The sequence below is a fragment of the Amblyraja radiata genome, chromosome 14 (assembly GCF_010909765.2).
Source record: "Amblyraja radiata isolate CabotCenter1 chromosome 14, sAmbRad1.1.pri, whole genome shotgun sequence".
NCBI lineage: Eukaryota > Metazoa > Chordata > Chondrichthyes > Rajiformes > Rajidae > Amblyraja > Amblyraja radiata.
The window spans coordinates 11,888,046-11,914,951 of record NC_045969.1 but is presented as its reverse complement, the minus strand read 5'-3'; the positions used below and the strand labels follow the sequence as shown (position 1 = coordinate 11,914,951).

The following is a 26,906-nucleotide window of genomic DNA, read 5'->3' as shown; positions in this document are numbered from 1 at the left end:
TTATAAACTATGTTCTGAACTTCACCCAGGAGATGGGGCACTTTCATGCTTTATTATTGCTACCTTCCTAGTACACATCATACAATGAATAATTGCTACGTTCCTAGTCCACATCATGCAGTGGTAACTGCTCAAGTAAAATGTTTATTTAGAATTATTATTACTTTTCTTTAATTTATGCATTATATTTATATATTTTTAATATACATTTTTAATATTTAATAATTTTCAATCACAGCATTTAAATAATAAATAAATAAATAAATAAAAGATATACAAGATGGTAACCATGATAAAGGAAGCATGTTTTTGCATACCTTTATCGACATTACTTTTTAGCATATCTTTCATTCATTGTTCTTTATCGCTCCACATCATCGTCTATATCTCTCGTATCCCTTATCCCTAACCAGTCTGAAGAAAGGTCTCGCCCTGAAACGTCACCCATTCCTTCTGTCCAGAGATGCTGCCTGTCCCGCTGAGCTACTCCACCTTTTTGTGTCTCTCTTCGGTTTAAACCAGCATCTGCAGTTCCCTTCTACTCACAGTGTAGATGAGACATGTTGGTCAGTCTGGGCAAGTTGGGCAGAAGGGCCTGTTTCCACGCTGCGTGACTCTATGACTCCAGCCAGCTGATCAAAACCATGACATGACCTGCATATTGTCTATAGCAGGGGTTCCCAACCTTTTTTTGTCCCGTTTACCCCAGGCAACTTTAATAGCACATAACAATTTACTTCACTTATTTATGAACAACTAACGATGAACAGATACCAGTATACCAGAACCAAACACAGTCAGTCAATGAGAAAAAATATGTACAGATCCAGAATCAACAAATTTACCCCCAGGGTAGGTAAAATATATCCCCTGGGTAGGTGAAAATTACCCCTGGGGGTAAATTTACCCCAGGTTGGGAACCCTTGGTCTATAGGTTACTTCTCTTGACGTTCCAATCTCTGACCAAAGTTTAAATTATTGTAGCACAGAAGGAGGCTGTTCGGCCCTGACTCTGCCAACCCCTTGTAGACCCATTGAAGTGATGAAACCCACGGAACTCTGCTAGATGAGTTGTGCAGATTTTTGTAAAGTACTGCTTGCATTATGATTTTTACATGCCAACAAGCCAACCCTCTTACTGCACGAAGAAAACATCTCGCAGTGTACTAAGCCTTCTGTTATTCCAGGTACACAAAAAAGCTGGAGAAACTCAGCGGGTGCAGCAGCATCTATGGAGCGAAGGAAATAGGCAACGTTTCGGGCCGAAACCCTTCTGTTATTCCAGATGCTCACACTGCCCTGTGGCACCTCAAGGCATTGCAACTTATGAAAGGATGAGAGGGTATCTTATAGAAACATATCAAATTCTTAAGGGATTGGACAGGCTAAATGCAGGAAAAATGGTCCCGATGTTCTGGGGGTGTCCAGAACCCGCGGGTCACAGTTTTAAGAATAAGGGGTAGGCCATTTAGGACTGAGATGAGGAAAAACATTTTCACCCAGAGAGTTGTGAATCTGTTGAATTATCTGCCACAGAAGGCAGTGGAGGCCAATTCACTGGATGTATTCAAGAGAGATTTGGATATAGCTCTTAGGGTTAACGGAATCATGGGGTATGGGGAGAAAGCAGGAACGGGGTACTGATTTTGGATGATCAGCCATGATCATATTAAATGGTGGTGCTATCTCAAAGGGCTGAATGGCCTACTCCTGCACCTATTTTCTATGTTTTTATGAGTTATTGGTAAATGAAAGGATAGCGCTCTTTGTTGATCAGTATTTCACGTTATTTTGTAGATTGTAGAAGGAATCGTATATATGTCATCGTGCACAGAAACAAGGCCTTCATCCCATTTTTCCTGTACCAGCTATTTGAAAGAACATCTGGTTCACTCAACCCTTCTGCACATTTTCCCATATTCCTCTAACATTTTTAGTAAAGTTACATCCTCCAGCGTTCTTTTGAACACTTCAGAAATTCTCTCTTTGTGTTTGTCTGAGTCTCCGTGCCTGTGATGCTGCAGCAAGCAAGATTTCCATTATTCATGTACCTCATCAGACTTGTGCATATGACAATAAATTTGACATTACTTTCTAAATAAAAAACACCTCTCTTTAAAAGTGAAGCATTAACTTTTTTACTTTATCATTTCTGGTCTTTGTCCTTTCATAAGGTCACGTGGTAGGAGCAGAATTAGGCCATTCAGCCCATCAAGCCTACTCCGCCATTCAATCAATGCTCATCTATCTCGTCTACTAACCCCATTCTCCTGCCTTGCCCCCATAACCCCTGACATCCTAATCGAGAATCTATCTCTGCCTTAAAAATATCCATTGATTTGGCCTCTACAGCCTTCTGTGGCAAAGAATTCCACAGATTTACCACCGACTAAAGAAATTCCTCCTCATCTCCTTCCTAAAGGAACATCCTTTAATTCTGAGGCTATGACCTCTGATCCTCCACTCTCCCACTAGTGGAAACATCCTCTCCACATCCACTATATCCAAGCCTTTCACTATTCTGTATGTTTCAATGAGGATCCCCCCCTCATTCTTCTAAACTCAAGTGAGTACAGGCCCCGTGCTGACAAATGCTCATCATAGGTTAATCTACTCATTCCTGGAATCATTCTTGTAAACCTCCTCTGGACCCTCTCCAGAGCCAGCACATCCTTCCTCAGATATGGTGCTTAAAATTGGTCACAATAGACTGCTCAATTATCTTCAATCTGGATTCCTGCTTTCCTTCTCCTGGAGAGTCACTTCCCACTAACACTGCCCATTCATCTCATAATTTGGAACATATTTTCCTTTGTGTTCTCTGCTCTTCAGAGTCCATGCTCGGCTTCCTTCCTCTTTCGTCCTAGAGTCATAGAGTGATACAGGGTGGAAACAGGCCCTTCGGCCCAACTTGCCGATGTCGACCAACATGTCACATCTACACTAGTCCCACCTACCTCCGTTTGGCCTATATCACTCCAAACCTGTCCTATCGATGTACCTGTCTAACCGTTTCTTAAACGATGGGATAGTTTCAGCCTCAACTACCTCCTCTGGCAGCTTTTTCCATACACCCACCAACCCTTGTGTGAATAAGTTACCCCTCAGATTCCCCTTCCCCTTAAACCTATGTCCTCTGGTCCTCGATTCACCTACTCTGGGCAAGAGACTCTGTGCATCTACCCGATCTATTCCTCTCATGATTTTGTACACCTCTATATGATCACCCTTCATCCTCCTGCGCTCGAAGGAATAAAGTCCTAGCCTGCTCAACCTCTCCCTGTAGCTCAGGCCCTCGAGTCCTGGCAACATCTTCATAAATCTTCTCTGCACCTTTTTCTGCTTGACAACATCTTTCCTATAACATGGTGACCAAAGCATAAAGTAAAACCACCACCAGGTAAAAGAACACCATTGGAAATAAAGGAAGACTACTCCCCCTTGCACAATCTCCTCTGCCCGCTGACCATCTCGTGTCTAGCTGCTTAACGTATTGCTATCTTGCAAGAATGTTTGTTTTTTGCTGTGTAATGGGGTTTAGGAGCAGGAAGCTTGAGATTGATGGGATAGCGCTGGCCAAGACAGGACCCTTATGACTTTTTAATTCTATAAATGGAACTGTTTAGTTTAGTTTAGAGATACAGCGCGGAAACAGGCCCTTCGGCCCACCGAGTTCGCGCCGACCAGCGTTCCCCGCACACTAAGGCTATCCCACACACACAGCAGGGACAATTTTACATTTACTAACCTGCAAACCTACAAACCTGTACGTCTTTGGAGTGTGGGAGGAAACCGAAGATCTCGGAGAAAACCCACGCAAGTCACGGGGAGAACGTACAAACTCCGTACAGACAATTGATTGGACTTTTATGTCGCTATTTTTATTTCCTCAGGTAAGATATCTGAAGTTCTACGGAAGGTCGCGATACCACTGATTAACACCCAAATATGTCGAGACCATTACTATTCGGAACTCTTCCCCCGTATGATCTGTGCTGGTTTCCATGAAGGTGGATTTGATGCGTGTCAGGTATTGGAATAAAAAATTGGAAAGTTGTAATTTGCAAACAAGCAGGTCATTTCTCATAGGTACACAAAAATGCTGGAGAAACTCAGCGGGTGCAGCAGCATCTATGGAGCGAAGGAATTAGGCAACGTTTCGGGCTAAAACCCTTCTTCAGACATTTCTCATTCCTGGTTCTCCAAACCAGCAGAGGGAACACAACCCATCATAGTTTAGTTTAGATAGACACAAAATGATGGAGTAACTCAGTGGGACAAGCAGCATCTTTGGATAGAAGGAATGGGTGATGGTTTGGATCGAGACCCTTCTTTAGGTTTTTTTTTTGTGTCTATCTTCGGTGTAAACCAGCAGTTCCTTCCCACATATAGTTTAGTCTAGTTTATTGTCACATGTACAGTGAAAAGGATTTGTTGCGTGTTAATCAGTCAGTGGAAAGACAATCCATGATTACTATTGATCCATTCACAGTGTACAGATACATGATGAGGGAATAACATTAGTGCCAGGTAAAGCCAGTAAATTCTGATCAAAGATAGTCCGAGGGTCTCCAATGAGGTAGATAGCAGATCAGAACTGCTCTCTAGTTGTGGTGGGATGATTCAGTTGCCTGATAACAGCTGGGAAGAAACTATCCCTGAATCTGGTGGTGAGCGTTTTCACACTTCTATACCTTTTGCCTGATGGGAGAGGGGAGAAGGGGAAGTGGCCAGGGTGCGACTCATCCTTGATTATGCCGCTGGCCTTGCGTGAGGTATAAATCATGAGCTGTCGTTTTCAGCTCAGGATGCTCAAAGAGGCCGGATGTGAGAATGTAAAGTTTCACAGCCGCACGGCCAGAGCTGCCAGTCTTTGCTGTCGAACCTAACACCTGTTTCTTTGGGATGAAGCAGAGGGATGTGTCCACCTTAACAGGCTTCACTCCTTTTGGGAACAGCAAGTGGTTTTATCCCTTCAGTTATTACTCCGTTAAACGAAACCAAAATACCGCAGCTGCGAGAAATCTGAAATAGGAATGGGAAATGCTGGTCGGGTCAGTCAAAGTCAGTGGAGAGAAAAAAACAGTTGACATCTCATCAAACCTGGGCAAAAGTAGGAATAAGTTATAAGAGGAGGAGAAAGGGGAGATGGGGTCGGGTGGGTGGGAAGGAGCGAAGCACGGGGAAGATCTGTACAAAAGTGGAGACGAGGAGAGATTATGTGACAAAACGGGATAACCGATTATTTTTAATAATATATTTTTATATGGTTGTAAAGCGCCAGCAAGTAAGAATTTCATCGTTCTGTTCTTGGTTCATGCGACAATTAAACAGTCTTGACTCTTGAGTATACAGGGTGGTTTAAGGGTGGGGATAGGTTGATGGGGTATGTAAATGCTGACCAGTTATCAAAGTGAAGTCAATACATGGAATGCTGATTGCCTGATATACTGTAGTTGAGGTCAGTATTGAGAACATAAAGCACAGCTGTTAGCAACTGAATTCATCTATTCCAAAGTCAGCAACCTTTTGTCTATGAAAATGGACACAAAAAGCTGGAGCAACTCAGCGGGTCAGGCAGCATCTCTAGAGAAAAGGAATAGTTGACGTTTTGGGTCGAGCAGCAGATAGAGCTCTTAAAGATAGCGGAGTCAGGAGATATGGTGAGAAGGCAGGAATGTGGGTGAATAGCCATGATCACAGTCAACGGCGGAGCTGGCTCGAAGGGTCTGACCCGCTGAGATACTCCAGCTTTTTGTGCCTATCCTCGGTTTAAACCAGCATCTGCAGTTCCTTCCTAAGCATTTGTCTTTGTTTGTTTGCAACAGGGCGACAGTGGTGGGCCCCTAGCTGTCAACCAGAACTCCCTCTGGTGGTTAGTAGGTACTACAAGCTGGGGCTACGGATGTGCAAGATCTGGGAAACCAGGGGTATACACCAAAATGTCAACGGTGGTCGACTGGATTTACCTGCAGATGAAGGCAAGTGCACAACAGCCAATTTGGGACAGGTTTGTTTTAGAGCCATAGAGTCTTACAGTGTGGAAACAGGCCCTTCGGCCCAACTTGCCCATACTGGTCACCATGTCCCATCCGTGTGAAGGAGGGTCTTGACACGAAACGTCACCCATTCCTTCTCTCCAGAGATGCTGCCTGTCCCACTGAGTTACTCCAGCATTTTGTGTCCATCTACACTAGTCCCACCTGCCTGCGTTTGGTCCATATCCCTCTAAACGTGTCCTATCCATGTCCTTCAGCAGCTCGTTCTATACACTCACCATCCTTTGTGTGAAAAAGTTGCCCCTCAGATTCCTATTAAATGTTTTCCTCATCACCTCCTCTGGTTCTCGGTTCCCCTGCTCTGGGCAAGAGACTCTGTGTGTCTACCCGTTCTATTCCATGCATGATTTTGTACACCTATATAAGGTCACCCCACATCCTCCTGTGCTCAAAGGAATAGAGTGTTAGCTTGCTCAACCTCTCCTCTAGCTCAGGCCTTTGAGTCCTGGCAATAACCCCGTAAACCAACTCTGCACCTTTTCCAGCTAGACAACATCTTTTCTATAACATGGTGATAGGCTGTGGGCCGAGCATCAAAAACGTGTTTAGAAATCAACTTTCGTGACCCATGTCTCGGAACTACATGAAATTTTGCACAGATTTAGATAAAATATAATTGAGAAGGAAGTCATAACTCGTCAGTGCCAAAAGTTGCACATTAATTAATTAAACTAATTAGAAAATGAGATCGGAAAAGTAAGCGCTATTTAGTGTCCAATGCCCATATTATACCATGGGGAGCCTATTTCCGTGTTGCAATCTCTTTAAACCATATATTATTATACCATATATATCTATATATATATATGACATGAATATGATTGTAATCATATATAATTATGTATAATTATATTATATAAAAATAATATGATGAATATAATTGTGTTTTTTTTTATGAGGCTGCCGCAGAGGTCCTCCTGAACCAACCTAATTAATAGGTCAGGGCAGTTCCTGTGGGTTCCCCCGTTTATTGAACCCCACTGACTGCCTGTGTGCAGAGTGAGGGTCACGGCCATAGTGGGACTGGGGCAGTGCCAGGCTGGGGGAAGGGCTAAGGCAGGAAAATGTCTAACCCTAACCCAGGAAAATGCCAAACCCTAACCCTAACTCGCCCCCCTTCCAGAGCTGCCCACGGCTGGAGCTGGAGCCGCTTTGGGACCGGCTGCGGGCTCCATACGTGTGGCCCCGCAGCACGTCCACCTTGGCCATCTTGCCCTTCTGGTGGTGATGGTGGGGAGCAGCACTGCCCTGCACGCCGCCCGGGCCACCTTCAGCACCACCATAGCGCCGGCTCCGTCAGACCGCCCGCTCGCTTGCTGCAACACCGGCCGACAGCCTGACCGACTCCTTGCTCACTCACCGGAGGCACGGCCCAACGCTCACCACCCGGCGGAGGCTCGGCCCAAGGCTTGCCTCCCGGTGGCCCAACGCTACCCACCGACTGGCGACCCGACGACCCGACAGCCCGACCGACCGACAGACTGACAGACTGACACTAATCCTAACCCTAGCTCTACATTTGTTATTTATCATTTTTATTTACCAGTACACATTATAACATTATAAAGATAAATCAAATGAAAAAAAAAATGATCAGCAAGGTTAACATTACCTTTATTCTTTGGAAACCTTGCTATTGCTATTGATGTAATGAGGAGGCAGCCATGATCCCAGCATCCTCGCTGCCTAGCGACCATAAAACAAGCCGCGGAATTGGTCAATTTGCGTCTGACCTCAATGTCAAACATGTATTGATTGGGCAATTACTACTCCAAAAATTTGAGGTTTTTCTCATACATCTTTAAAATGTGCAGGTTTTGTTCTTGACGAGTTTCTGGTATGATTTATATAATATTTTTACACAATATGTTAAAAATTCAGGTAGTTCTGTGAATTGGGTCACAAAACTAAATTAAAAAGCTCCTCGAACAACGATGTAGCTCCATGGGTATCATCTCCATTCTCCCGATTACTTTTGAGAGCAGGCATTGAATGTTGCCAGCATATTTGACAAGATGAAGTGTGAAAGTGGGAATAGAGGAAACATTTTACACATCTAACGCTGTCCTAATGCCAAGCCCCACAATGTTGAAAATCCAGAAAGCAAAAACTGAGCACAATTGCTTTGGTAGAGATGGTGATTTGACCTCAGGTCGGCAATAGAGTTGGGGTGTTGGGGATAAAACGCTACTTCCCTGAGATATGTTGAGAATTGACTATATGGAAATTGGACTGCAGTTCCATTTAACTGCACCAAAACATCATTGCGTGCAATTCTGGAGTATTCGGTCATAGATAGTCAGAGTCATACAGGCGTTTCGGCTCACTTGCTCTTGCCAATCAAGATGCCCATCTATATTCGTCCTGTCTGCCCATATTTAGCCCATCTTCCTCTCAACCTCTTCGATCCATGTACCTGCTGAATGCTTGGGCAGCTTACAACCCAGCGGTATGAATATTGACTTCTCTAACTTCAAGTAACCTTTGCTTTCCCTCTCTCTCCATCCCTCCCCCATCCTCGTTCTCCAACTAGTTTCACTGCCCTCCTGATTATATTTTACTGATTGTATGCCTCGTTGTCAACTTCTCCTCAGCTAACAATGATCCATTCTACATTTTCCTTGAACTCCGCTCCGTTTGATCTCTCATTTTCACACCTTATCCTTTCATATCTCTATGTCTCCCTTTCCCCTGACTCTCAATCTGAAGAAGGGCCTCGACTCGAAACGTCACCCATTCCTTCTCTCCAGGAGCCTGTCCCAGAGTTACTCCAGCATTTTGTATCTAATGTATTTTAAATGTTGTTATGGTACCTGCCTCCTCTGGGAGCTCGACACAAAATGGTGGAGTAACTCAGCGGGACAGGCAGCATCTCTGGAGAGAAGGATTGGATGACGTTTTGGGTCGAGACCCTTCGTCAGACATCTCGGAGTTCGTTCCATATACCCATAACCTTCTATGTGAAAACGTTACCCCTCAGTCGCAGCAGATCTTGTAACTTCTATAGTGAGAGAATCAGCTTTAATTTATTAAAGTCAATAATTTTTCATCAGAACTGGTCAGTTCTGTTAAGCATTCCCAGTCGCTGCCCCATTTGCTGTGTTTATCATGGATTTTCTGTTTTAGTCTAGTTTAGTTTAGAGACACAGCGTGGAAACAGGCCCTTCGGTCCACGGAGCCTGCACTGACCAGCGATCCTCGTATGCTAGCACTATCCTACACATTGGGAACAATTTACAATTTTTATTGAAGCCAATTAACCTACTTTGGAATGCTGGAGGGAACCAGAGCACCCGGACAAAAACCCACGCGGTCACGGGGAGAATGGTACAAACTCAGTACAGACAGCACCCGTAGTCAGGATCGAACCTGGGACCACGACCGCTGCTCCACCGTGGTCTAACATGACTCTTTTCCAAAATGAGCGTGCTTCCCTTCCATATTCTGAAACTATAGTGCACATGGGTCGATAGAAGTGTTGATTTTAATGTCTTTATAGTGCCTGCATTCATTGAGCTTTTCACGTGATTATCTAATTCCAGAAGCAACGATGACGACGGGAAATTTTGGGCACGTGTCTCGGACAGGCAAGGCACACAACAAATCCCTCCCGCTTCCCTCATGACACACGCTCTTCTTTTGGTGGTTGGACAGATTCGCCAAACACAAGCCAAATTGCAGTGCCAGGCTGGAGGATTTTCCTAAAAGTAAACCAGAATCTTCACATTTACCCGAGACGATCAAATTCCAAGTGGCGTGCCATGCTGAGAGACTCAATGACATTCATCTGTTTAAAGTGATAGTGTGCATCTTGCAATGCCTCATGACCGTTCAGTGGCTAGTTTAGTCTAATAAGTCTTAGGTCAAACTCAAAGTGCATGGGATTGAACAAGGAAGAATCAAAGCTTAAAATATGGAGTGCCCTGTGGTCTAAATTGTTGCTGTCTGATTAAGTTACTTTATCTGTCTGTAGGAAGTGTTGGCTGGTTGCAAAATAATACTGTATGTCAATGACCAGGTAAATGACGTCCTGTGAACCAATGTTAATTATTCTTGACTTTTGTTCTTAAGTTTACTTCTATTCTTCCTGTATTTTTCGTTACCTGGAGCAAAACGATTGCCCTGAAGAAATTTACAAATTTTAAACAAACCCGTGACTTTTAAGAAAATCCATGGAACATTTTAAATGTGAAAGCCTTTAGGTAAACCTGCTGCACATTTACTTTCCTTATGATTGTGGAGGCACTGGAGGTTTTCTTCATATTGCTGCCGCCTCTGTGCTTTCTATTGCCAGAGAAAGCTGGTCTTACAGGCAGTTCAACTGGTGAGACATTCGCTTCTGAATCAATCATCTGTAGTTTCAAATCCTATTAGATGCCTGAAAACCATGTTGTAGCAATGTTATAGTTGGCACCTTTTTGATGTTAAACTAACATCTCATTTGATCTGTGTGCGAAGGAACTGCAGATGGTGGTTTAAACCAAAGATAAGACACAAAATGCTGGAGTAACTCAGCGGGCCAGGCAGCGTCTCTGGAGAGAAGGAATGGGTGACATTACGGGTTGAGACCTTTTTAGACTTCCAGCATTTAGTGTCTATCCCATTTTATCTCTCAGATTGACATCCCAGAACACAATTTTAAATGAAATAAAAGGGGCAATATCCTGTTGTTCCAACTGAAATTTACCTCAAAACTCACTTCACAGAATCACAGTGCTAGAGTTGCTGTCTTACAGTGCCAGAGACCCGGGTTCAATCCTGACCTCGGGTGCTGTTTGTACGGACTTTGGACGTTCTCCCAGTGACCATCAGCTCCTCTACTTCCTGAGAAGATTACGGAGAGTCGGTTTATCAAGGAAGACTCTCTCTAACTTCTACAGGTGCACAGTAGAGAGCATGCTGACCGGCTGCATCATGGCTTGGTTCGGCAATTTGAGCGCCCTGGAGAGAAAAAGACTACAAAAAGTAGTAAACACTGCCCAGTCCATCTTCGGCTGTGACCTTCCTTCCATCTAGGGGATTTATCGCAGTCGCTGCCTCAAAAAGGCTGGCAGTATCATCAAAGACCCACACCATCCTGGCCACACACTCATCTCCCTGCTACCTTCAGGGAGAAGGTACAGGAGCCTGAAGATTGCAACAACCAGGTTCAGGAATAGCTACTTCCCCACATCCATCAGGCTATTAAACCTGGCTCGGACAAAACTCTGATTATTAATAACCCATTTTCTGTTATTTGCACTTTATCAGTTTATTTATTCATGTGTGTATATATTTATATTATGGTATATGGACACACTTATCTGTTTTGTAGTAAATGCCTACTATGTTCTGTGTGCTGAAGCAAAGCAATAATTTCATTGTCCTATCAGGGACACATGACAATAAACTCACTTGAACGAACTTGGTTCCCTCCCACATTCCAAAGACATGCAGGTTTATATATTAATTGTAATACCACCCTGTGGCACCATACGATGGCAGCGTCGCCGAGTCTGTCTCATCCTTTTCTTCTTTTGTTGTTCTTTGCCTGTTGTTAAATGTATGTTTTAGTGTATCTTTAGTTTTGTATTATGTGTGGAGGGGGGGGGGACTTGTCGTAGCTCCAACTGCAGGAGCTACGACTGCCCAGACTGTGGATAGTTTGACTGCCCCGACCACGGGAGAAAAGGAGGGAAGAAGATAATATGTTATTGTCTTCCATCACAGTACGCTGTGGGGAATGTTTATATTGATTTTTATGTTGTTGTGTGTCTTGTTACTTCTTTGGTATGACTGTGTGGCAAATCAAATTCTTTGTATGTTCTTACATACTTGGCTAAAAGATTAATTACAATTATTCAGCTTCTGTAAATTGTCCCCAGTGTGTTGGATGCAACTAGTGTACGGGTGATTATTGGTCGACGTGGGCTCGATGGGCCAAAGGGCCTGTTTCCACTGTGTATCTAAAATTAAATCTTTGGCCATTTATCTCATTGCTGTTTACAGCGCGAGGTAATCGGATAAACCAAGCAGTCAGAGCGGAATTGTGCAAATGCCACAGAGATAGGTCAGGATTGAACCTAGGCCGCTGGAGCTGTGAGGTACCAGTTCTTCTGGTCTCATCTTTAAGTTTGGTGAATCATTAGTGCAGCCTTATTTCCACGCCTAGAGCACTCTCTTCCTTAAATACAGTGACCAAACCTGAATGCATTCAGCGATCGAGTCGGTCTAATGGTGTTTCTCTAGGACTGAGTCTCTACACAATTGTGGCACCCCTTCCTCATTCTTGAACTTGAAGGAATTGAAATACAATGCAAAACTGCGCTTGATCTTTTATATGGGCCACAGAAAATGACCCAAGATGTGGACAAAACTAAGGGTCAGTGGCTGTTCGGAATCTTGAGTCATCAACTCTAAAGAGGAAGCATGAACAGAGCCGCCTAAACAAATTTGAGATCTCGGGGAAGAACAAGGATGATGAGAACTTGATGAGGTGAATTTTACTTTCTTCCAAAATTATAACACAAATGTTCTTCAGCTTTGTCTCGCGTCAGATCAATTGCCACGAGTTAGAACTCGAAGGGTGAAATATATATCTTTGGTCACCAAATGTGGTGCAAGTGCATCTGCCCTTGGGTGTAATCACTTTCCACAATTAAATGAATGTGCATTAGTGTGGAATGTGCAGGGGAGGCATAGCTGCTGCCTTACAGCGCCAGAGACCCAGGTTCGATCCTGACTACGGGTGATGGTCTGCACGGAATTTGTATGTTCTCCCTGTGACTGTGGGTTTTCTCCGGGTGCTCTGGTTTCCACCCACGCTCAAAAGACATGCAGGATTGTACATTCATTGGGTTCTGTAAATTGCAAATTTGTTCAGAGTGTGTAGTATGGTGCTAGTGTATGGGATGGTCGCTGGTTGGAGTGGACTCGGTTGGCCGAAGGGCCTGGTTCAATGCGTATGCCGATAGTAAACAAAAGCGAGTAAGCGTGGCCGCGGGGAGATGGCACCCCTGTTTGTCTTTTCACTCTTTTTGTCATTTTTTAGTTTGTTAGAAGTTTTGTTTTAATGTTCTTTGGTTTGTTTTATGTGGGGGGGACGGGGAAGGGGATCGGGGGAATCTTTTTTCAAGTTCCTACGTTGCCGGAGATGTGATTATTTTTCGGATCACATTCTCCAGGCTCTGCGGCCTTCCATTGCTGGAGCTGGAAGCCTCCTCGGACTGTCGTGAGCCCCACCGCGGGGCGTGGACTTAACATTGGAGCTGATTCCTTGCCTGGGATCGCTCCCACCGCGGAACCAACACCAGGGGCTCGCAATCTTCAGGTGAGGCCGAGTTGGGAGTTCCAACGTCGCATTCGACCAGCCCCGATGCGAGGTTCGATCGCCCGGCGCGGGGGAGCTGACATCCCCCCCGATGCGGGAGCGGATCACCTCGACGCGGAGGGCCCAAACACCGCCGGCTACGGGAGTCAAGATCGTCCCGTCAATGGGGGCTCGAGGCCCACGACCGAAGATGAGCTAGGGGAAGGACTTGTACTTTATTTTGCCTTCCACCACAGTGAGGAGTCTGTAGGAGTCACTGTGGTGGATGTTCATGTTAAAATGTGTTTTTGATTGTTCTGTTTCTAAGATGGCTGCTGGAGGTGAGAGTGAACACTGGCGCGACTAGCTGCCGCTGCTCTCTCTTCGAATTGTGTATGGTTGCTGTCCCTACTACTACTTGTTTTTGTTTCATTTTGTTTATATGTTTGTAATTTGCTTGTTTTAATCTGTAAGGTGTCCTTGAGAGTCAAAGGCCCATAAATAAAAATGCATTATTATAGCTCGGTCAGCTCTATCCAAGCATTTACTACTAGTGGTTTGTAGAGCAACTGACACATACTCAAAGTAAAGATCCAACAGGGTTATTGGTATATAATAAAGTTACACCGCATGTCGGCATCACTGTGCCTGCATCACGACTGGCAGCTTGTGTCAGGAACTGTTAGTATAAAGGTGCCTGTGTGATGAAAACCTGGACTGGATTATAGATAATAGTGGTGTGTAACATTTGTGCGTTAGTATTGGTTAACATACAAGTGGAGCAGATCTACATGGTTAAAGGCATTCCCCCTCCCCCCCCCATGCAGGATTTAAAACAAAATAAATCATAATAGCAATATGTTTGCTTCTTTTTTGATACAGGACTAATGGATTTATTTCCAATTATCCTACGACTGAACCAATGTTTATTAGAAGGTACACAAAAATGCTGGAGAAACTCAGCGGGTGCAGCAGCAACTATGGAGCGAAGGAGATGGGCAACATTTCGGGCCGAAACCCTTCTTCAGACTGATAGGGGGTGGGGAGAGGCGGGGAGAAGAAAGGAAAAAGGAGGAGCCCGAGGGCTGTTGTAGGAACGGGAGGAGACAGCAAGGGTTAGCAGAATTGTGAGAATTCAATGTTCATGCCACCAGGATGCAGACTCCCCAAGCGGAATATGAGGTGCTGTTTCTCCAATTTCCGGTGTTGCTCACTCTGGCCGTGGAAGTGGCCCAGGACAGAGAAGTCGGATGCGGAATGGGAGGGGGAGTTGAAGTGCTGAACCACCGGGAGGTCAGGTTGGTTAGTGCGGACCGAGCGGAGGTGTTCGGCGATACGATCGCCAAGCCTACGCTTGGTCTCACCGATATAGATCAGCTGACATCTAGAGCAGCCGATGCAATAGATGAGGTTGGAGGAGGTGTAGGTGAACCTCTGTCGAACTTGGAACGACTGTTTGGGTCCTTGAATGGAGTCGAGGGGGGAGGTAAAGCGACAAGTGTAGCATCTCTTGCAGTTGCAAGGGAAAGTGCCCGGGGAAGGGGTGGAGCAGGAGGGAAGGGAGGAATTGACAAGGGAGTTGCGGAGGGAGCGGTCTTTGCGGAAGGCAGACGGGGGGAGATGGGAAGATGCGGCGAGTGGTGGGGTCATGTTGGAGGTGGCAAAACTGACGGAGGACTATTTGTTGTATGTGCCGGCTAGTGGGGTGAAAGGTGAGGACCAGGTGGACTCTGCCCTTGTTGCGAGTGGGGGGATGGGGAGAGAGAGCAGTGTTACGGGGTATGGAGGAGACCCTGGTGCGAGCCTCATCTATAGTAGGGAGGGGAACCCCCGTTCCCTGAAGAATGAGGACAGTTGTGATGCCCTGGTGTGGAACACCTCATCCTGGGAGCAGATGCGGCACAGACGGAGGAATTGGGAATAGGGGATGGAGTCCTTACAGGAAGCAGGGTGCGAGGAAGTGTAGTCAAGATAGCCGTGGGAGTCAGTGGGTTTATAGTGGATGTCAGTCAGAAGTCTATCACCTGCGATGGAGATCGTGAGGTCAAGGAATGGTAGGGAAGTATATGTATATTAGAAATAGCTTAGCAAGACTACAATGCCTTATGTGCTACGTTGAATAACATTTTAAACAAACATTTTCTCAGCAATGTGAACAATCAACACCAGAGGAAAAATTGCCAGTGTAACAAAGCAAACATATCAAACACTAAATTCCACCATTCTGTATCCTTGTGAATGCTATACCTGATAATTATCTATTTGCTTCCAAGTCAAATCCAAATTTGTTTTAAAACTTGATTACAATTTTAAAGTGTGATTAGAATTAATTTAAATTTAATCACACTTTAAATTCCAATCTCACATCCAAAACATTATACGGAATGTAATTGCCGGGGAACATTAGCTAAGTGTAAAAACAAAGTGCAGGAGGAATTCAGCGGGTCAGGCAGCATCTGTGGAAAAGGGCAGAAGACGTTTTGGGCAAAATCAATCTCATTAATCAAAGAGATTCCACATAAGATGCATCAAAAGACAATTAAAGGTTCCTTGACAGCTTCAACAAGTTTACACCGAGCTGCTCAATATACAGACAATTTAAGATCAATATGTGTAGGAAGGAATTGCAAATGCTAGTTTACACCAAAGATAAGACACAAAATGCTGGAGTAACACAGTTACTCTGGTGAAGGGTCTCGTCACCCGTTCCTTCACTCCAGAGATGCTGCCTGTCCCGCTGAGTTACTCCAGCATTTTGTGTCTACCTTCAATTTAAAATCAATCCATGTTTTCCAGAGTTAGTCAATCTCAGTCAGGATGGGATGGGAGCAAGTATATCCCTAGGTTGGAAAGAGGACATTAGCCAGGAGGAAGATCACAAATATGGAAATTGGGTGAGGAGGACCCTAAGTTCCTCTAACGCAAATATATAGTCAAAGAATGTGGAAACAGGCTCAACTTGCCCATGCTGACCCGCAAGTCCCATCTGCACTAGTTCCACCTGCCTGTGTTTGGTCCATATTCTTCTAAGTCTATCCTATCCATGTACCTGTCGATGGATAGATTGTCATTCTGCAAATAGACAGGAATAAAGGCCGCGGATACCAAAGAATGATTGTGAACTCAGAGACTAAACAGTAGTAAGGACTCAATCCCTTCAAGAGCGGAAGTTAGCAAGAAATATAAAAATTAGCAAGCAAAATATAAACACATCTTTACAGTATTCAGTGACCTTCGTTCAATGCTCATTTAACCAAATTCAAGCAATGTCTTATGCGCTTTTCTCAATCGGTCTATTTTGCAATTGAGGTCATCTCTCTTCCTCTGTGTGTCTTCATCTTCCATTAGATAAACATTGATGCGATCCTTATCTTGGATGAGTTGAAGCATATCTGTCCGGAGTTTGTCAGCAAATTCGTTTAAAATGTAGCAGCGTATGACCATGGGGATCTGGTCAGCCAGTCGATGAGAGACAATCTAGGAGTCGAGAACAGAAAATAATGGAAGATAATGAAACAGGAAGCAAAATGAATTCCAGATTCACCACACCTTGATTAAATAAATTCTTCCTCATCTCCTAAAGGAACGTCCTTTAATTCTGAGGCTATGACCTCTGGTCCAAGACTCTCCCACTAATGGAAACATCCTCTCCACATCCACTTAATCAAGCCTTTCACTATTCGCTAAGTTTCAATGAGGTCATCCTTCTAAACTCCAGCGAGTACAGGCCTGGTGCCGTCAAATCCATCATTGGTCCTAAGGGTTCAGCCTTTTACTGTTACTGTACGCTTTCGTCTTAAATTCCATCTCCCAAAGAGCAACACATCACACCTGCCCAGATTTTACTTTGGAGTCACGTCATTACGTCGTTCGCACGGTGAAGCACCGGACTGGCAGACGGTAAGCTCCTGCCAGTGGTAAGTTTAAACCTACAGGTAAGTTTTGTATTTCTTACCAGGTTGTGTTTTTCTTGCAGGAACCTTTTCTTACAGAGGTTTCCTGCTGGATATTGTAACGAAGTCCGGATGAGCCGCGGGGAAACTGGCTTTGGCTGTGGGGAGACTCCGGTCTGGAATGCGGGTAGCCGGCGGACGTCGGGTTCGCTACTCCAGTCGCTGACAAGACGGTCAGCGGCTTCCAGACCGCAGTGGTTCCCGTGGAGGGGTAAATCCAGGAGGAGGGCGGTATCACCACCAGAGTCGCCGACAGTGTGGTCAGCGGCTCCCAGACCGCTGTGGTCCCCAGGACATGGGGTAAAACCAATAATAAGTCGATCAGGCCTATGGACTGGAACGAGTCGGGCCGGGAGGGTTCCCCTCCGGAATGGATACTGTTTTTTTGCACGGTTGGACCTCCTAATGGAGAGGATGCTCCATCAAGATACACTCCAACAGGAGGACTTGTGTCAGCGCCGGCCTATGGGAGAGCCCGCGCCAGCAGCACCTGTTTCAGGGCTGCTTATGTCTCCCTCTTGAAGGAGGAGATGGAGCTCCTAATGGAGAGGATGCTCCACCAAGATACACTCCAACAAAGGAGTTGTGTCAGCGCCGGCCTATGGGAGAGCCCGCGCCAGCGGCACCTGTATCAGGGCTGCTTAATGTCTCCCTCTTGGAGGAGGAGAGCATGCAGGGGAAAAATCTGAGCCAGCACCCTTCAGGGCTGCCTACGAATCTCCCTAACTGTGGAGGGGAGTGTGAGGGGTCAGTATGTAATTGACTTCAAATTCTAAAGTATGTCCATGGAACTTACTGGAGCACATGCGTATGGCTTCAAAGGAATCCTTGCAAACAAAGGTGTTGCTGCCAGAAGAGTTGGTTACCAGCCGTTGGCAGAATACCCGGAAGGGGCCAGAGTTCCCCATACGCTACAAGTGCCGGCAGTGAACAGCGCTATCAGGGGGACGTTAGAGCCACCCGCCGAATCTTCTATTCAGGTAAGACTTATTCAACAGGCAAAACCTGGATGAGGAAGCAAAAGCTGTCGGACCAATCATGGTACCAACGACGAGCAAAGCATCATCAATTCGGCGGCAACACACCCCACGCCTCCATTGGCAGTAAGCGGTTCACTGAAACCGATGGCAGCGTGAAAGCTGGACAGAGGTCCACGCACCCTACCAGTCCTACTCTACAACCAAGGTAACCAGGCAGGTAGGTGGGTCTTCCACTTCCGAAACATGGGGTAAGTGGACCACTTACAAGTTGGTAATATATAAAATGTCTGTACAGCACACAAATGGTTAAGGCATTGTCATCTACTTAGCGGCATCTAATCATGTAAAACTGCACAGTACTAGCATTCCAAGCAGGTTTGGAATTAGGGCCAGAATTGTCTTTTGATGCAGGCTCAGTATTATGGCCAGGATTGTCTTTTAAGACAGGCTGGGAAATCGGGCCAGAGTTGTCATTCGAGGCAGGCATGTAATGATGGCAGGCGTGGCCTGTTCATTGGGAAAGATGGAGAATGTCGTTTAACTCACATGTGCAGTATAAACTTTTCCGAATAGGAAACTTCGTTACTGACGAACAACTGATTTTCATAAGGATCTCAAAGATACATTCTATGCAGTTCCCATTTAAAGGGATTACCGGAGCCATTTGAAATGATCAGGATGGCAATGATAACTGTGATAACAGTAAAGCATTGCAAAATGGGCTAAGTTATTTACGCAGGGTATTTACCAAATTACTAAAATCAGTGCTTGGACTACTCAGAGTTCAAAGCACTTGTTATGTCTTGTCTGGATGATATTCTAACGTTGTATTTTGCTAAAATCAACTGTTTCAGCCTCAAACTATATTTGTGAAAATGGACATCCATCCAGTGAATTTAAGTTGTTACCAAATAAACTTGTTGGTCATTGGGATTTACCTTTAATTATTAATTAACCCATGACTCCACCCTGGAGCAAGAGATTGGAGTTAATAGAAACTTGTAACAACCTTGTTGTTATAAAGCAGCCTTCTATTCATCAAGAGTAATTGGCAACATAGTAGCTGTGATTCAGCTGTGCAAGTGGGGGAACTGACATTGTGCAAAGTAGCAACTTCTCAAGTGCCATGTAGGTCATTGTTAACAGACCTATGCTATTATCAGCTGAAGCTACCAAAGTCACAATGATGGACAAACAGTATTCAGCATTGCTCCAGTAGTTTGGTCAGTAAAATTTCAGTTATATTACAAACTGATGCTAAGGGCTCTAACGTGGAAAATTGCGAATGTCATCTCTAGTTCGGAGGTGGAGGAGATTTGCACGAGTCACTAATTCTTCAGTTATTGGTATCAACTATCTATAGACACTAGGTGCATTCTATGGGTTAAAAGGTTATTGAACGAATATACACTATAGTGGTGGCATATGTTAGGCACATGGGTGCAATCAAGTAAAAGTATCCTGTAATAGTTAACCTAATCTCATTTGCCACTGGTGTATCATCAAGTCCAGATCAATGACAACACAGAATGGGTGTTCGATCACAAAATATTTATGAAATTATGGTTCGATGAAACGCCGAATATCGATATGTTGCTTTCATGCTTATTCACTGGTTGCAAAATTACGTGGCATAACAATGGCGAGAGACACATTCTCGCTACAAGGAGGAGGAATGTTTCTTTTATGTCTTCCTCCATTTTGCCTCATCAGTCAGGTCTTGAAATAAAGTCCCGTTATACGTTTTCGTACTGTCTGTCTGGCCTATGTAGCCATGATTCTCGTTTTTGTCAGGAATAATAACATAACCGTATACGGTTATTCTAAATGTAAAACTTTGCTGGTTCAGCCTGAGGCTCGGGAAACCAGCCTCTGCATGATAAAATCAATTTATTGACTTGCAGATTCTGAGTAGACTGCTCCTACGGATCAGGTTGTCATACCGATCCATGTATGTGCTCAGTACAGAGTGCAGAGATAGAACCAAAAAAGCAGTATAGTTCTTCAGGAGATGGGAAGCTTTTTGTTTAATGCTAATGTTATATTTAATACGGTACAGATTACTGACGTCTTGGGGTTCAATTTAAATGGGCTTTTGACAATAATTGAGTTATAGGGCCATTAACTGTGCCTAAGGTGCCTTCCCATCATATTTGCTGCAACACTCTGTCGGGTTTCACCCCCGGATATCGAGTTTGTAAAGGATATCTTTAACACAAGTTCTCCCAGGACAAGTACAGGGCAGTATGGGATATTGACATTGTGTTAACACTACTTCAGCAGGGGGCTCCAGCTACATCCTTAGCTTTGGCCGGCTCTCATAATGTAGTTATCCTCATGGTGCTGGTTTCAGCACAACGGGTTCAGTCACTACATAATTGCGACTGGACTGGATGATTACATATGTAAGTAATATTTATAATATTATATGTTATGATTTAATTAAGCCGAGCAGAAGGGGCGTCGGGTCTCAAACTAGTTTCATGGCATATCCAGGGACCTTCGGTTATGTGAGGGCACACATATACAACAATACGTCAAGGTCACCAAGAACCTTCGAGGCGTGGAACTAGCAATGCTTGTCAGTTACAAAACACTTTATAAGACAGGTTTAAGAAGGAACTGCAGATGCTGGAAAATCGATGGTACACAAAAAAGCTGTTGAAACTCAGCGGGTGCAGCAGCATCTATAGAGCGAAGGAAAAAGGCAACGTTTCGGGCCGAAACCCTTCTTCCTCCTGGTGGCTCAACACTTCAACTTCCCCTCCCACTCCGTATCCGACCTCTCTGTCCTGGGTCTCCTCCATGGCCAGAGCGAGCAACACCGGAAATTGGAGGAAAACCACCTCATGTTCCGCTTGGGGAGTCTGCATCCTGGGGGCTTGAACTTTGAATTCTCCCAATTTTGTTAGTCCTTGCTGTCTCCTCCCCTTCCTCAGCCCTCCTGCTGTCTCCTCCCAGCCTTCGAGCTCCTCCTCCTTTTTCCTTTCTTCTCCCCGCCCCCCCACCTCCGATCAGTCTGAAGAAGGGTTTCGGCCCGAAACGTTGCCTTTTTCCTTCGCTCCATAGATGCTGCTGCACCTGCTGAGTTTCTCCAGCTTTTTTGTGTACTTTATAAGAAGGTATCCGTTCAGACCATCTCCAGGTGATAAAACGGGGTTTGATTTATGCAGGAGTAGATACTGATTTTCAAATCTCACTCCACCAGGGCTGCTACAACATCAGCAGCAAGGGTTATTTACGTTCCGCTGGACCACATCCTAACTGCTGCAGCATGGTCAAACGAACAAACTTTCCAAACATTTATAATAACCCATTGCCAGACTAGGGGTATTTGCCAACTCTATTTTAGGTTCTATTTATAGTTTCCCTCCGGTTGAGGGGTTACTATTATTATTACTTGTTCATTAAACAGCATGAGCATGTTTTAAATCTATGTCATATCCGTATGCAATATGAATGTTTCCCTCATCTGTCAATGAAGCAGTTGTGGTTGTGTAGACTCGCTTCTCACGGCATGAAATTACAGAGCTTTGAAATCTTAGAAACATAGGTGCAGGAGTAGGCCATTCGGCCCTTCGAGCCTGCACCGCCATTCAATATGATCATGGCTGATCATCCAACTCAGTATCCTGTACCTGCCTTCTCTCCATACCCCCTGATCCCTTTAGCCGCAAGGGCCACATCTAACTCCCTCTTAAATATAGCCAATGAACTGGCCTCCGAAGTAACTAACGTGACTCCGAAGTAAAATAGTAAGATTAAACGAGAACTTACCAGTTTGAAGTTTGATCTTTATTTTATGAGGAGTTACGATGACGAATTACGTGCCCTCCACTCCCAAACCTCTCTCACGAAGGTCATCTGGTAGTTCTAGGTTTCTGATCTTACTATGTTACTTCAATTACTGTTACCTGTGATTTCACACCGCTGCTTTGAAGATTGACGTGCATGCGGACTGGCGGGGCTTCTTCACGTAATCCCTCATCGTAACTCCTCATAAAATAAAGATCAAACTTCAAACGGGTAAGTTCTCGTTTAATCTTACTATTAAATTCCATCTCTCATTTCTCTGCTCATATTTTCAACTGATCCATATCTTGCTGCATTCCTTGACAACTTCTCTCCATCCGCGGCACCCCCAACTTTCATGTGAACTGCAAACTTATTAATCAGCCCACCACGACAGAGATCACAGTACCGACCCCTGTGGAACACCACTGACAATCGACCTCCAGTCAGAATAATATCCCTCCACCACTACCCTCTTGCTGTCTCCAGTCAAGCCAATACTGGATCGAATCTACCAAATTTATGTGGCTCTGCTCTGCCTTAATCTCCTACTGTAAGGGACCATGTCAAATGCTTTATTAAATTCCATGCAAATCTACCTGCCCTCAGTCATTTTCATCTTGTCCTCAAAAGACTCAAATCAGGTTTGTAAGACATGACCTTCCCTACACAAAACTATGCTAACTATTCCCAATACGTTTGTGCTTTTACTAATGTGAGCAAATCCTATCCCTACAAATTTTCACCTACGAGTTCCTTACCACTGATGCAAGGCGTACGGGGCTATATTTTCCCTAGATCACCCATATTGATCATCTAAACCAAGGAACAACATTGGCTATTCTTCCGTCCTCTGGGCCCTTGACTGTAGCTATTTTTATACAAAGATCTAAGTGAAGGTCCCAGCAATTTCCTCTCTTGCCTCCTTTGATAATCTAGACTGGGTCCCAGCTGACCCTGGGGACTTATCCGCCTTATTCAAAAGATCCAACACCAACATCTCCTGATAATAACATGCCCCAAAATATCAACGCAGGTCTCCTTGATCTGACCATCCTCCATGTCCTCCAGTTGCAGACACCTCTGCTATGGAGAAACGTTTCCTACTTTCTACACAATTTTGTATACCTCTATCAGATCCCTCCTCAGCCACTTCCATCCCAGAGAAAGCAAATCCAGCCTTTGCTGGTGCCCCACTCTTTTTGGGGGGGCAATCTAAGTGAACGCTATGTCCAGCTTTTACCACATACACCTGCAAATGTCTCTTCATTCGAGTCTGAAGAAGGACCCTGACCTGAATTGTTACCTATCCATGTCCTCCACAGATTCTGCCTGATACACAGAGTTCTTCCGGCACTTTGTGCTTTTTGCTCAATGTTTCCTCATGTTGGCTCTCGCTCTTCCACCAATCATCTCAGTGGGATGAAGGAGGGAACAATCCACCAATGATCGACAGGCAATGGCTATCTAATACACTGCTGTGTTACACACAGTATATTTACCTTGTAATATGCTCGGAGATGATACGACATTTCTTGGATGCTGCCATGTGTAGCATCTTTTGACGAATTGCTTTTTGCTTTAGAAAGGCACTCACTGTAGAGACTGTCTTGAGAATACACCACACACTCAACCTTAATCTGGGCCTGCAGCAGCTTTTCTGCTTCCGTTTCTTGTTTGTTGCTCATAATTGCGATTTTGACCTGCACACACAAAGACAAAATGAGCAAATATGTCATGGAGCCCTTTTTGGCCCTGCTTGCCCATTCCAACCAAGGTGCCCCATCTACACATCTGAGGAAGAACATTCTTGCTATTGAGGGAGTGCAGCGTAGCTTCACCAGGTTAATTCCCGGGATAGCAGGACTGTCATATGTTGATAGAATGGAGCGGTTGGGCTTGTGCACTCTGGAATTTAGAAGGATGAGAGGAGATCTTATTGAAACATAAAAGATCATGAAGGGTTTGGACACGCTAGAGGCAGGAAACATGATCCCGATGTTGGGGCCACATTTTAAGAATAAGGGGTAAGCCATTTAGAATGGAGATGAGGAAAAACTTTTTCAGTTGTGAATCTGTGGAATTCTCTGCCTCAGAAGGCGGTGGAAGCTGGTTCTCTGGATGCTTTCAAGAGAGCGTTAGATAGAGCTTTTAAAGATAGCGGAGTCAGGGGATATGGGGAGAATGCAGGAACGGGGTACTGATTGTGGATGATCAGCCATGATCACATTGAATGGCGGTGCTGACTCGAAGGGCCGAATGGCCTACTCCTGCACCTATTGTCTATAAACCCCAAAACCCCATTACCGAAAGGCAAAAGGTTTGTGTACTGTACCTTGGCAGCTTTGGACAGGTTACCAAAGGCATTGAAATGTTGCTCGGCAATGACCATAAAAATATCCCTTGTGATATCTGCAATAGTAAAAAGACAATATCACACATGCAACTGATAACCAAGATAAGACAACGCGGGGAACCGCCATGAGGGGGGGGGGGGGGGGAAGTGAGGTGAGAATAAATTCTATCTTCGGTTTAATCCAGCATCTGCAATTCTTTCCTACACAAGTTACAAAGTATCCAACCACAGTTACTCCCCCTTCTCCCCTTTCCCACCGAGCAAGATGTACAGAAGTTTGAATACGCACACCTCCAGATTCAGGGACAGTTTGTTCCCAGCTGTTATCAAGCTATTGAACCATCCACCCACCAACTAGAGTGGTCTTGTGCTCCCATTTATCCCCGATGCAGACCGTAAAAATATCTTTAATCGTACTTTACTGGACTTTACCTTGCACTCATCGTTATACCCTTTACCCTCTATCTACACACTGTGGGTGGCTTGATTGTAATCATGCATTGTCTTTTTAATGACTGGATAACACGGAACAAAAAAGCTTTTCACTTTTTTGCAAATGTTTCATACAAGGATAGTTTAGCGACCTGAAATGTCACCCATTCATAGTCAGAGAGTGATACAGTGTGGAAACAGACCCTTCAGCCCAACTTGCCCACACCATTGAACGTGTCCCAGGTACACTAGTCCCACCTCCCAGGTACGCTTGGTCCATATCCCTCCAAACCTGCCCTATCCATTCCTTCTATCCAGAGGTGCTGCCGGTCTCGCTGAGTTACTCCAACATTTTGTGTCTATCTTTAGTTTAACAAGACAATCATTTAGGTTTTTTAGTGTGGATAGGGTAATGCATTGCAGTGTGTTGCTTGTTACTTAAGACTGAAGTAACCATTACTGTAACATTTGATGAATGTTCCTGATTGGGTGCCCAGAGTTCTTGCAATTCAAAGAAGTACACCTTGCACATAGCTGTCACATACCTGTGATTGTCTTCAGTTTCGTAATAGCTGGATCTTCCAGTGCAGAGATCTCTTCCTTAATGAAGGATTCAAAGGTATTGTAGTTGACAAACCCCGGCAGCTCTCTTCCACGGTATGAGTTTTCATATTCGAGAACTACATTTTTCATGTGAGTTGTGACTGATAGTGCAAAAAAAGTATAACTTTATAAAATCTATTCTTTTCCAATCATGCATTTGATCGCAATGTCATAGTCAGGCACTCTCTGCACTCTTTCCAGTTGAACAAAATCTTTCCTCTGGTAAGCTGACCAAGACTGAATACAATACTACAACTACACCCTCACCCATACATCATACCACTGCAACATAATATCCCAATTTCTATGCTTAATACCCTGACTGATGAAGGCCAATGTACCGAAAGCCTTCTTGACCATCCTATCTACCTGCGACGCCACTTTCAGGGAACTACACACGTGCACTCCTAGCTCCCACTGTACCGCAACACTCCCCAGAGCCCTACCATTCACCACGGCATGTTTGTGATCTGGGATCAGTTAAAGACTGCGCTAGATAATGCATCATAGTCTGAAGAAGGGTTCTGATCAGAAACGTCACCCATCCATTTTCTCCACAGATGCTGCCTGACACACTGAGTTACTCCAGCACTTTGTGCCTATGTCTGGTGGAAACCAGCATCTGCTGTTCCATTCCACGCATGGGGCAAGCTGTACTGGTTAACACATACCTTGAGAGCACAATAAGACAGGCCAAGCCTGGAAGGAACAACATTAAATAAGATGGTTTGGCGAGTCGAGACGGTGGGTAAGTAAAATTGTTTTATTTTGAGAACGATAATAACGAAGTTACCTGAGTCGCTAAAGACAGCCAAATACACGATGTTGATTCCACACGCGTGGCGCTAGAATGCTCGTTGCGGCGAATAAAATTACCGCGCTCATGTGACTTCTCCAGCCAATCGCGAGGGTTCTATTACACGGAGCCACCACCAGGTGTCGCTACAATGGTTATTAAGACAGGCCCGACCGGCAGCAGATCGGGGGGTGATGTTGACGAGTGAGAGGGGCGTCGGAGAGAGTGAGGGTCCGTCAGAAAGCCGATGCCCGCACGAGTGCCACCTGTCGGTGGAAGATATGCTGCTGAGAACAAAGAGTGACCTGGCATGAGGGGGGGTGGCTGCAGAGAATAACGGTTCTCGGGCTGCATGTTGGCGCAGCGGTATAGTTACTGCCTTGCAGCGAATGCAGCGCCGGAGACCCGGGATCAATCGCGACTATGGGTGCTGTCTGTACGGAGTTTGAATGTTCTCCCCGTGACCTGCGTGGGTTTTCTCCGACACCTTCGGTTTCCTCCCATACTTCAAAGACGTACAGGTTGGTAGATTAATTGGCTTGGTAAATGTAAAAAATAATAAAAAGATTTGTCCCTAGCATGTGTAGGATTGTGTTAATATGCGGGGATCGCTGGTCGGCGCGGACCTGGTGGGTCGAAGGGCCTGT

At 44.9% G+C, this 26,906-nt stretch overlaps 2 protein-coding genes across 2 annotated transcripts in view; one reads left to right on the top strand and one right to left on the bottom strand.

The window, feature by feature from the left end:
• tmprss2 (transmembrane serine protease 2) overlaps nt 1–7,544 on the top strand; it is a 66,849-nt gene extending 59,305 nt beyond the window's left edge. The window contains exons 10-12 of the mRNA XM_033033494.1: nt 3,894–4,030; nt 5,829–5,981; nt 7,395–7,544. Of these exons, the coding sequence (XP_032889385.1) occupies nt 3,894–4,030; nt 5,829–5,981; nt 7,395–7,544 (440 nt within the window). The remainder of the gene's footprint in view (nt 1–3,893; nt 4,031–5,828; nt 5,982–7,394) is intronic.
• An 8,304-nt stretch (nt 7,545–15,848) lies between these two features.
• The window catches only part of LOC116980362 (interferon-induced GTP-binding protein Mx3-like), a 43,989-nt gene continuing 32,931 nt past the window's right edge, over nt 15,849–26,906 (bottom strand). Inside the window, exons 11-14 of the mRNA XM_033032518.1 lie at nt 25,406–25,564; nt 24,408–24,484; nt 23,575–23,775; nt 15,849–16,824 (exon numbers count right to left, since the gene is read on the bottom strand). Coding sequence (XP_032888409.1) covers nt 16,597–16,824; nt 23,575–23,775; nt 24,408–24,484; nt 25,406–25,564 — 665 coding nt within the window. The 3' untranslated portion in view covers nt 15,849–16,596. The remainder of the gene's footprint in view (nt 16,825–23,574; nt 23,776–24,407; nt 24,485–25,405; nt 25,565–26,906) is intronic.